Here is a 12,449-nt window from a genome sequence, read left to right on the forward strand (position 1 = left end):
TGCATCAGACACGAGGCTTTGCTGAATGTCTGTTATAAAATCCTGATTATGATCTTGGCCTTTTCGTATCCAACACAGATGCATGTTATAGAGTCAGTTTTCCTGGCTACAGAGTGGTTGCTGTAAACAAAATGGCATCTAGCTGGTACAGAAGGACCTCTCCACCAATAGGTCCTCTTCTCCAATCCACAAATTTATGTGCCAGAAAAATGCCATTCTTTATGAACCAACAAATCTCTTTTGTTTTAATGCGTTGTCCAAAAATAATGAATAAATGAATTTGGATAAATTGAGTGAATCAAATGGCACATGATAGCATTAATTAAAAAAGTAATGTGGAGAAGGTTCATTTTCCACAAGACAAAATACTCCTTAAATATTTTTGGAAGGTCTTTCAGTTTCATTTTCTATGTGATTATGAAGAAAGCCTGTAATTAACATTTTTATGCATTCTTGAATTTAAGAGACTGCCTTAAAAACTTAAAAACTACTTGAATTTCAAAAAGTTGGTTTTATCCTTGAAATGTCCTTGAATTTGTTAAAAGGTCTTCACATTTTACTGACGGAAAACAGAACATTAAAAATGAATAAAATATACCACGTTTTAGATTTAATTTAGTTGTATTATAATTCCAATGTTCATGAATTGACCTTGTTTTCTACAGTTTGATTTGATGTGAACAGTCATGTGATACTGATCTGGAATTTTTGACACATCGATAAATTCTGCTGACTAATTTTTGTTCCCTGTTTCCAGGTCATTTGAGGTGAAGTTTTATCTATAACAAAGCCTTAAACCTAAGTGATAACAACAAACCCTCACTCACCATCCCGTGTGTTTTCCAATCAAAATTTACAAACCCCAAATTAAAATCGACCATTAGAAGTTAAAACTATGAAATTGCACAGGCCCTCCTGCACTTCAACACTCACTCCTTTTGCCAAAAAAGGCATATGGCAGGCTTTACAAGCCAGTCTTCAGAAATTATTGCATTTTGATTCGACATCATGGTCCAGAAGCTGTTATTAAAGGTCTGGGTCAAATGTCAAGAAAAGGATCTCGCTAAAACTGAACACGATTTTGCTTTGAAAGATTGAAATGCATAGAAAGTAACAACAATGAATGCTATAACAATACATGCCACACGCAAGCTTAATTTTTTAGAATAAAAAAGGAATAGCCTAATTTACACAGCATCAACCATTTTTTTAAATATTAAGTAATGATCATAATGTATCACTATCATAACCTGCTATGACACTCTACCCTATATTATTGTAGAAAGAGTCGGCATCTCTTGGCAAGCGTAGATCAGGGTATTTATTCTAGCGCAGTGAAGATGCTAATGAAAGAAAACTTTGATCTACATAAAAGTTAATGTTTTGTTGATCTGATGACAGAATGGAAGCAAATTGGAATTATAAGGGTTAAATGATCATGGTTAGTTATTTATCGATGTGTAAATTTTAACTAATCGCTCACAAAGTTAGCATAAAGTCCTTTGGACTTTATTTACTTTGTGAGTGATTAGGCCAAATTTACACATCGATAAATACCCAACCATGATCATTTAATCCTATATTATTTACGTGTTTCCAAAAAAGTGAATAAATAAATGGGGAAAAATTTACGTGGATACCCAACATGAGTAGATTACTGCATAGATAGAATAGCATTTTTTGATGTAGTATGCTGTATTCTGTACTGATTATGCCTCCTTTTGTGATAGCGGAAAGGTGCATATTATTTTGCTGCTGTCTGTCCATACATCTGCCCAAAAACTATTAAACATAGTATACGACCTGATTAGATTTATCTGGCCATTACAATATTCTTGGTTTTTTATTTTGTTTTGGTGGGGTTTTTTGCAAATGTTGAAATATATGGACAAAGACCTAATCGTGATTGTGCAAATCCCACTTGCTATCAGCAAAATGAAATTTAATATGCATATTTGTATTTACAGTTTATGAAGATGACCTGGTTAGATTTTCAAGCCCTTGCAGGATTTACTGAGTTTTGTGGCTCAGCACAGAGATTGCTTTATATCAGTGTGCATGTCCACACATCCATGTACACATCCATCTGTATGTCAGTCTGTACACCTATCCATACCCTATATTAATGTTAAAGTTTTATGTGGTCAGATTCGAAAGTGCTGTTGGGCATATATCCATACCCTATATTAATGTTAAAGTTTTATCTGGCCAGATTTTAAAGTACAGTTGGGCATGTATCCATATCCTATATAAGTCTTTAAGTTTTATGTGGCTTGATAGATTCTAAAGTACAGTTGGATATATGTCCATACCCTATATTAATGTTAACAGCTTTTATGTGGCAAGTTTCATAAGTACAGTTGGCCATACTTCCACATCACAGATGAACCTGAATGTTAAAGTTTTTATGTGGTCAGTTTCTCCTGCAAATATATTACCTGATCATATTACAATAGGATAACTCTCATTGCTATGTCCGAATGCATCCCTTCCAAATTTGAAAAACATCTTTCTTTCTATGTATTATTTGGAAAAAGGGGAGCAACTCTTACATGGTAACTTCCCTTCCTATCTGCTAGATACATAGCATTATTCCCTCTCCTCCAGACAATCCATTTAAATTCGATACATTTTATGCTTAAATTTAATCATAGACCTTTCTTTTTCATTGGTACAGCAAGTCAAAATGTTATATGCTGCATACAAACGTTTTGTAATATCCATTGAATTTATGGACATTTTTTAAATTATAGTTATGTCATTTTTGTCACATTTGACTTCAAACAGCAGCATACATTTTCAGTGGTGGAATTTCCCCGGGCGCTGTCTTTAGGCATTTAATTATAACTCTATTTTATGATGCGGTTGGCATTTATTTCACTTGTACTGTATATTCCCTAATTAATAGCTTCACTCTAATGAACACCCCCTCAACAGAACATTTTAAGACCCGTGTTTTTCAATACCCATCCGCTTCAGATCCATGATTGTAACAAAATACTGCAGCATTCTCAGCTGATCACACTGATACAATATATATATCAATGTATAAATTACTAAAGTCACAGCCACACATGTATTGGTAAACATGATGCAATAACTGGGTGGCAAGTTCAAAGACCTACTTCAACCAACTGCTGAGTGGGAAATTATAGTGATCAATTGATTGTTTTAACTGTGCTGATGTTTACAATGACTGAATTCAATGGCAGAAAGAATCCCAGATGCAGATGTGGTCATTATAAGAATACGTCAAATGAACAACTTTAGCTTTCATTGTTGTGCTCTAAAAAATGCCTCCACTTGGAAAATGTAACACCCCTGAGACATTACATGTATATTTGTTGTATGCACTTCTTTATTTTCTTTCCATTACAGATGGTAACATGGTGCAACATTTGCAAAAGATTCAAAGTAGTAGAGGATGTTAATAGTAGTAGAAGTAAAAGTAATAGTAGTAAAAGTAGTAGAGGATGTTAATGAAACATTCGTGCTCTGTACAAAGAGACTTTCTTTATACACTTGTAAAGTGTGTGGTCTGGACAGAGAATGCATGGTCTGTTGTCTTTAAAAAAACAGCTGAAGGGCCACAAAAAAAAGAGCAATATCTGTTTCTTCTCACATGAAATGTTGAAGCTGTGTCCTTCTTAAAAGTCTTTCACAAGAATTGTGGGGACACAGAGATGCCAACTTAACCCCCATTAAGATTCAGAAAACACCGATGGCAACATTCTTGCCAGACATAGGGGCATATTATTTGACTTATACAGCCACAATTTGACATGGCTGGATTGCTATCCAATTGTACTGCCAGACCATCATGGCATTTATCTTTTGCCATAAGCATCCCAATTATCAACCAACTGGTCCTCCACACAAGCAAGCAAGAATATGTCTACAGTGGTCACAAATGGGCTGATGAGCTGGCCATGTATTCCAACAGCTGATGTAACCTATGCACCCAGTATAACTGACCAGCCGGACCAAACATTACTATACCACTTCATAGCGAACTGACTCGTATTCATAAGCCAGCTGGCCGAGCCAAACCAGCTCCACCACATTTGATGGCATATCCTTTGGGAATAAATTGTGCATGCCACACAATACAGCATTATTTTTGCCATATGGAATTCGCTAACCATGGAACCAAGGTGTACAAGAGGAGGACATTCCCCAGGTAGATGATGGGAATGAAATGGAAATGCCTGTTTCATCCAAACCGACATTTAAATGGACAGAGTTAAGCTTTATGAAAGCAGTAGAAGAAATCTTCAATATCCTGCTTCCATCTGAATTTGCTTCTCCACCTACATTCATCCCTACTTACAAGGTCAAAGCATGTAGTCCATGATAGAACATTGCCCGAGTCATAAGATGTTACAGAAATCATCAGGTGTCTCTTGGAGAATTTTTTTTTATCCTGGTGATGCATCAACCTTTTATGCAAGTCAGTTGCCAGCTATCTTCACTTCTTACTGGTATAAGTCACATTCTCATCCATGCTGTTTGAAAATACCCAGTATTGACAAGGATGTTTTTGCTTTTGGCTTGACTGCCCCATTTTGTTTTTAGTTGGATTGGCAAGTCTTCAGTGCCAACTTCAATCTAGTGAAGAATGTTTTATCAAATTCCTCACTACTTGACTGAGCATCCCTTGTGATTTTTTTCATTGCTGAGAATGCTGGAATGATCACACTTAGGATTAGGTGAGCCATATCGATAAGCTCATGAATGGCAACCTTTCAAAGACCATCTAGATCAGAATATTATAATCTCAACCCATATAAAAAAAACTTCTTCATTGACAAAACAGGAATTGGCCCACAGCAGGAATACCCCTTGTAAATCCTCCATCAAAAATAACAATTTGTACAGGTGTCAGTGTGTTGGGTTGGGGAGGACACTTGCTGCTGGACATTACAATGGTAAGTGGATGTGTCAAGAGATGGCTCTTTATGTCAGTCCACAGAAATGAAAGCCATTTTCAATGAGTCCCATATCATAGGTATAACTCTTGTGCAGACAGTCCTGATACTGTTGGACCATCAGTGGTCATGTACCTCCACAAGCAAAGAGCCACAAAATCACAGGACCTTGGTGTCTTGTTGTGGGATTACCTTTGTTGGTAGTCCAGTACCTGATAATTATTCAGGTCTGCCACATACCAGGACACTTCAGTTAATTACCAAACTGTCTCATTACCAAGAAGAGGACAAATGCTTCTCCATCCTTTCACATTCAGTTGAGTCTGTGCCCTGTGGGGTGGACTGCCTGTGAGGTGGACTGATGGTATTTTCATGACAATGTGGAACAGCAACATCCCTTTTCCATGCCCAGAAGCATCCATCAATGCTCTGTTGGACAGCTTGGAAGGAGTGTGGGCCTACACCTTGCCTAGATCAGTCCTGATACCAAAAGTAGTTTAGAAAGTGAGAGACATGAAGTACAAGATAGGTCTTATCACCTCTATACAGTTGGATAAATCCTGGATCAACAATCTGATATCCCTAGCAACAGATGTACTCAGGAAAGTAGTAGTAATCCCGACCCAGATTACCTTAGTTACATCCATGTCTGGTGAAACTCCTTTGTGCCTGACTCTTGTCAGGGATGCCTTATGCAAAAAGGAGTAAGAAACTGTGGAGAGGATCATTACTAGAAGGACCGCCACTCTGAAGGCATTTGAAGGAAAATTGGCAGTTTTTTTAACAACTGGTGTCGCATCAGTAATATCACACCACTCTCTACCTCAGTTCCTCAGCTGGCCATCTTTCTCATTCTCTTTGAAGACAAAACGACATTTTCCTTCTTTCCAAGAGGGCTGGGTTTAGAGGTAGCATATAAAGTTATCCTTATGTAATGTGAACAGGTATAGGAACATAATTTACCAAAAAAATTGTTTCTCAGGTATATAGTTGGCCATTTATATGTATCCATACCCTAAATTAATTTTTAAGTTTTAATGTGGTCAGTTTCTCAAGTACAGTTGGCCATCAGATTAATGTTTCTGTTTGGATACAGCTTCATATGCACAGCACCAGTTTGCCACAGGTTCAGCTGTGGGGTCAACATGCAGACTGTACCTGCTTAGTGATAGTGTGGGGTCAACAAGCTAGCCATAGCTTTTTTTGACACATTTTGGAACTTTTTAGGGTGTTAATTTTTTTATTGTAAAATCATAATACATGATTGAAAGAAACCTATGTGAGACCGACAAATGAAATTTGGTAGATAGACATGCATCTATATATAGAAGAACTGATTTAATTTTTTTGTTTTTGGTGTTGCTTAAGTAAAAATTGAGGTTTGAAATGATTTTTTCTTGTACTCATTTTGTAACATCTTGGATTTAGAATCTTTGGGACAAAACATTTTTAGCCCAACTTGTCAAAAACCACTCGAGGTAAACAAAAAAATGTTATCAAATGGGAGTTTACATTTATAGTTTAATTTTTGCCTTGTTGTTCTGGAACATTTTAGAAAACCATGAATATGTAAGTATATAATAATTAAAAAAATCTAAAAAGTACGTTAATTTGGGGGTTTTGTGCACACTGTTAAACTCGAACTTTTCTGTTCCATTTTCTTAACTTTCAACAAGAATTTTCAGTCTTCTCCCATGCATTACTTTTTACTTTGTTTAGCTGTGTGCACTTTTTCACCTAATTTTCTTATTTTCAGTCAGGTGTGCTTGTTTTTTACAAGAACTTAAGGAAAAGTTTTTTCCCAGGTCAGTCGGTCAGAAGGATGAATGTACTCTAGCTGCCTACATGTGAAATATTAAATCTGCTGTATCTTGCATTGTAACAAAATTGTTTACTGGTATTAGCCTTATTAATGAAATAAGTAATGATTACATGCCTTGATAGTCTTTTTCTTTGATTGCTTTGTGTTATTAAAGTCTTTTCATTCACTTCACTGTGTGGTGTTTTGTTCTGTGCCGTGATCGGAAATATATGTACATAATGACTGGAACCATGTTGTTCCAAAGCTTTGCAAAGTACTGTATTGCAGCAGAACAGATATGATTACAATATCTGTACCATAAATGTTGAGTATTCCATAACTGTGCATTATTTCTTCATTTGTTCTCATTTGAATTGAAGTATAATATTTTGAATTAAAGCATTGTTAATGTTCTCATCAGATGCATATTATGGGGACATATTTTTTGTGATTATGGTTAGTTCTATTAGGGTAACACTGGCACCATGAAACAAAATAATTAATGAATAAAGTTATAAAAAAAATTTCTCTTCTTTGGAAAAAACTTTCTTCTTTTTTTTATTTCTTATCTGAAATCAAAGTATTTAATCTATCTTTGCAGCTGTATAGTGATTAAGGTTTTATTAACTCATTTCCTATTTTTTCATGGTAATCAGCACTGGCTACACTTTGATATGCTAAACATAGTAACAGTGCATCTGTCCAGGTAAACTTGCAATTTATTTACTTTTCTTTGGAAAATAAGCTTGGTTCTCTGTTACAATAGAGTTAGCAATATTTAATTGACATTGAGGTGTTTTTAAAGGTGGGCAATGCTTCATTGAATCAGTGTGGTCTTTCAAGGTAATTGGCACTGGCTAAAGCTTTGATATGCTAAATATACTGGTAGTCACTTTGCTTTGTCAAGGTACCAGTAAATTTGCAATTTGTTTTCTTTTCTTCCACTGTTTAAATGGAGCAAAATTATCCCGATTTTAAAATGTATTATATATTGTATTATATTACTTACATGTAATTTGGCAAAACAACAATTTTTCCCCTCATTCTGAGTCAGATATCAGGTGTATATTGTACACACCAAACTATGGTATATGTAAATCTTGTATATAATGCATTTCTCTGATGCATTACTGTTTATACACAATGATACATGATGTAATTCTTCTGATGTTTAACATATCACTGATGCATTACTGTTTATACAGAGTGATACACATACAATACAAGTCTTATAGTGAAACTGCTGGATATTATTATGTTTAAAATATCTAACATTGTTTTAAAAAAGTGTTTTTCATTTAATTTCAGCTTCGTTAATGCTTTAGAGATTTTTTTCATTGCAGTGAAGAAAACTGTCCTTTTGAGTTGAACAAGAGACAGAAGTTACTAATTCGTATTGCTGATAAGTAAGTATAAACAAGGGAATATCTGTTGTCCTTTTGAGGTGAACAAGAAACAGAAGTTACCAGTTTGTACTGCTGATAAGTAAGTATAAACAAGGGAATGTCTGATGTCCTTTTGAGTTGAGCAAGAAACAGAAGTTACTAATTTGTATTGCTGATAAGTAAGTATAAACAAGGGAATGTCTGAGGAATAGTGCAAAACATAAAAGTGGTGGTGTCTCTCTGATTTGTTCATCTGTTCATTTCCAGCAAGTCTGTGCAATGGTGTGATTTGTAAACAAACAGCAATCTTTGTATTCTGATAAGGAGGAGAAATAACGGGATTCTAAATACTTAGTAATGAGTAATGATTTGTCACAGAACTATGAGAACCTCGCCTTGTTTCCCTTTCGAGTCATGAAAGTTGCCACTACTAGTCAAAATAGAATTTGGAAAGATGAAGTGTCTTGGAATCAGTATTTGATAAGTATATAAGGACAAATTCCTTTCGTCTTAATTCAAATCTCTTGTGTGTTGTATGACAATAGTAATAGACAAAGGTGATAAAATTATTCATATAGTGGGAGCTTTTAGCTGTTGAGAATTTTTAATGATTTAGTGGTCTTAGCATGAGATTATGAAAATCTATTCTGTCAGAATATTCCACCTCAAAAGACTCATTAATGGTCATATCAAAGGCACTTTATTCTCCATGTCTAAGTAATTAATTTTCAATCAGTGATCAATGGTAACTTAATGGTTCATAAAGATTAATCATATACCAACACAGGTGTAAATAGAATCCATGTCAGTTTACCTTAATCAGAGTCCTCTAAAGCTTGTGTTCATAAGACCACACACCTGTGTTATAATTCCTTCTTGGATAGTCTTTATTATTTATTATTGTTCTTTAATATGTATAATGTTTACAGATCATTATTGTGTACTTAATTTCCATATTTGCTCGCGGATGCGGAGTATAAGTCGAATCAGAAAATCTGGCAAATTTTCCATCCTTCGTCCATATATAAGTCAATGCTGAGTATAAGATGAGGCCAGATCAATACCTTGGATTGTGATTTACTATAAACACTGAAATACACTGAAAAACTGGGAAACGGCGAAATACATGTTTTTAATTGTTCTTGGTGTATATATCAGTGTAAACACAGGAATTATTTTTTTTTTTTTAATAGTAATAAAGAGCACAATAAAATATGATTGGAGCAATTTTGATACAAATTATTTACTTTTGTTTAGTTATAGTACTCGTCAATGGGTTTTACTTTATTGGACAGTTATCGTAAACAGCTGATTGTTTGTTCTGGAATGGAAGTGGTATGATAAAGATTGATCATTCCAGAATGGAGGTAATCTCCGTAACAGATGATGTAAGTAGGTTTAATTCATATTAATCAAAAGTTAAAGTAAATATATAATATAATTTGAGCAAATACTTTTGATCCTTTTCACTTTAATTCTGTGTATTTATTACTACAATTCTCAGTTTATCATATCTGTTGAATCAAGTATGACAAAGTCATGCCATTACATGAATTTAGCTATAAAAATAGGAAAAAAGTAAAATAACTCTTTATCAAAATCACATATTTTATTTTGCTTAAGATTGTTATGCAAACAAAAATGAATCGTAATTCCTGTGTGTACACAGATATATACACCGAGAGCATGTAAATACATGGGTATTTCAGTGTATTTCGGTTTTTCTGTGTATTTCAATATTTCTAGTAACCCCTCGGATTGTCTTTTTCACTTCATTCCACACAGCATTGCAAATTTTATCCTGTCTAACTCGGTAACCTTTCTGGTCAGGATCATTAAATGTAACTAAAAGTACCTAATTTGTTTCACACAAATTGTTTTAAATGTATTATGTACTTTTAGCTACATATTTATGCTCACCTGAAAATTTTCTGAGTTACAGATAGGATTAAAAATAATCGCAATGCTGTGTGGATTAAACTATAATGACTTCTGATTTCATAAATATTAAAAATATCGCTTTATGCTATTTCAGATTACCAGCAATAAGGAAATTGCATCATTAATGCTACAATGCTTTACCCACAGTTTTATGGGGAAGAGAGATACAGAAAGAGGAATGTATATGTATTCCATCGCATCGCCATTTTCTTCATGCACCTCGTGATCGCAATAAAATATGGTCTGATATATGAGAGAGAGAGAGTTCAGCTTGTGCTTTTAAAAAACAGTTTTTTACCTTATTGCTCCTGTTTAGCTAAGCTTTTGTCAAAGAGAGAAGCCATTAATAAATGAAACAATAAATTTAAACTATGAAAATACATACCATACTCCTTCAGGGTTTAAATATTCACAATAGTTATATCCATATAGACACCATGTAGGTTAAATCCCAAGAATGATAATTTCGCATATCGTCTATGCTATTCTTTGCAAGTATAATGACCTCTCCATTCCCAACAAATAAGATTTTTTAAAACTGCATGATCACTTCCTGTACTTAGGCAGCAATTGTTTTTGATCTTTGCTCATGTTATGTGTTACTTTAAATTGCTGTCAGTTCCATTGGCAAGTTCAAACAATGTCACTGGCTGAGAAATTCACAAGAGTAAACAACTGGCATTTCTTTTCATTATATGGTACAGTATTCATAATACCAATTGGTAGCCTCGCTAATCAGATCTGGTCTGCCAAATCTTGACCTCAAACAAGTGTTAGCTTGGAATGACAGAATACAGTTGTAGCATATAATTAGCATGTAAATACCACTACGAAGCCATGTGATTCTTGTATAATGGAAGTGAGAACAAAAAACTAGAAGGAATTGCTTACCTAGTGGTATTAATTGATAATGGAATCTGGTACTGCACTTGTACACGAGTAAGATCATTCATCAGGTAAGTGAATAATACAATACAGATTTACAGTTGTCAGTGGGGCATACGTTTTATATGATCATTAGGTGCTAGAAGAAAATTGTGATGGAATATGTCTATCATGGTTATTCATCTTCTAACTTGTAAATTCTAACACATATATGTAATCAAATTTAAACAATGTATATTACAAACAACATACATTACTGGTGCATGCTGCTTTAGTGCAATTACATCTGATGTATGTTAATTTTTAATACTAACGATGATGTAATTGTTTCAAATACTTAATGCAGGATCCTATATTTTTTCATACATGATCTCTTCCCCAAAATGAAATATTTTTTACACATTATTTTTCATACTTTTGGAGAATTATTTTCCATACGAAAATACAATAAAGGGATTCAGATGACATAATCCATATATAAGTCAATTCGGAGTATAGGTCAAAGCTTTTTCTGGTAAAAAAAAGTATCATCTTATAGGCGGGCATATACGGTACTGGTGCATGTACATTTAAACATGTAATTATCCAATTCATTGAATCTGGATACTTCCATTCACAGCTGTACATGTTTAGCAAAATTGGATCATCCAGTCATTTGATTATCCAGATGAAATCTGTGTCGTCTAACGTGCCCAGACAATTAATGTTTTACTGTGTACAGCATTTTATTTTTAATGTTCTGCACTAGTCACAAGTTTCAATGGCCATTTTATATCTGTTTCAGATTGTTGATGAGACCTTCACTGTTCAGACATTTAGAAAGAAGAGGAATACAGGTCAGTTTATATTGACATTTTGAGATTGGAAACATGACTTTTCAAACTTGAAGAATGATGATGCTTGTAAACACTGAGACATGTAACCTTTGGTCACAATTATAGGTTACTGCATTTGTATGGGAAAATATGAACGAGTTTTTCGAATGGAAATACTGCATGACCAAAGACTTATAAAAATGGTCCTAACAGCTACCTTGCTTGGCACTCAGCATTAAGAGGTTAGTGTTAGGACTGGTTGGCCTGGTGTCAGGATAATGTGATGGAGGGGGGGCATGATGCTACATGTCTGCAGTATGATGCCCCAGTGGTAGACATCACTTTAAGCTGCCACGCTGCAAACATCGTAGTGATATGACTTAACAATTGTTAATGCTGTATTAAAATTCCAAATGACACACACACACTCACTGTAGTCATATTACACCAACCAGACATACCAGTAAGCAGGACAGGAAAATTCTTCTACTTCCTCATTCTTGGGCTAAGTAGATGCAAATTTACACCTTGAGAAAATCTATGAGGGGTGTCGTTTCTTTAATCACTAACTGAAACCTCCTGCGTATGCAAAATTATTGACTCTTGCTTCCAGTGTAGTATGTATATGATAACACTGCTAGTTATCATGTGACTGCAAACTGACTTAAGCAGGGTAGGACAGTTTACTTGCTAT

At 34.5% G+C, this 12,449-nt stretch overlaps 1 protein-coding gene across 1 annotated transcript in view; it reads left to right on the forward strand.

Annotated features, from left to right (window-relative positions):
* The window catches only part of LOC149776959 (lysophospholipase D GDPD1-like), a 58,820-nt gene that overhangs the window by 38,256 nt on the left and 8,115 nt on the right, over positions 1-12,449 (forward strand). Inside the window, exons 9-10 of the mRNA XM_089941675.1 lie at positions 8,073-8,135; positions 11,725-11,776. Of these exons, the coding sequence (XP_089797801.1) occupies positions 8,073-8,135; positions 11,725-11,776 (115 nt within the window). The remainder of the gene's footprint in view (positions 1-8,072; positions 8,136-11,724; positions 11,777-12,449) is intronic.

The sequence above is a fragment of the Sinohyriopsis cumingii genome, chromosome 18 (assembly GCF_028554795.1).
Source record: "Sinohyriopsis cumingii isolate HCF-2022 chromosome 18, ASM2855479v2, whole genome shotgun sequence".
In the NCBI taxonomy this organism is placed as follows: domain Eukaryota; kingdom Metazoa; phylum Mollusca; class Bivalvia; order Unionida; family Unionidae; genus Sinohyriopsis; species Sinohyriopsis cumingii.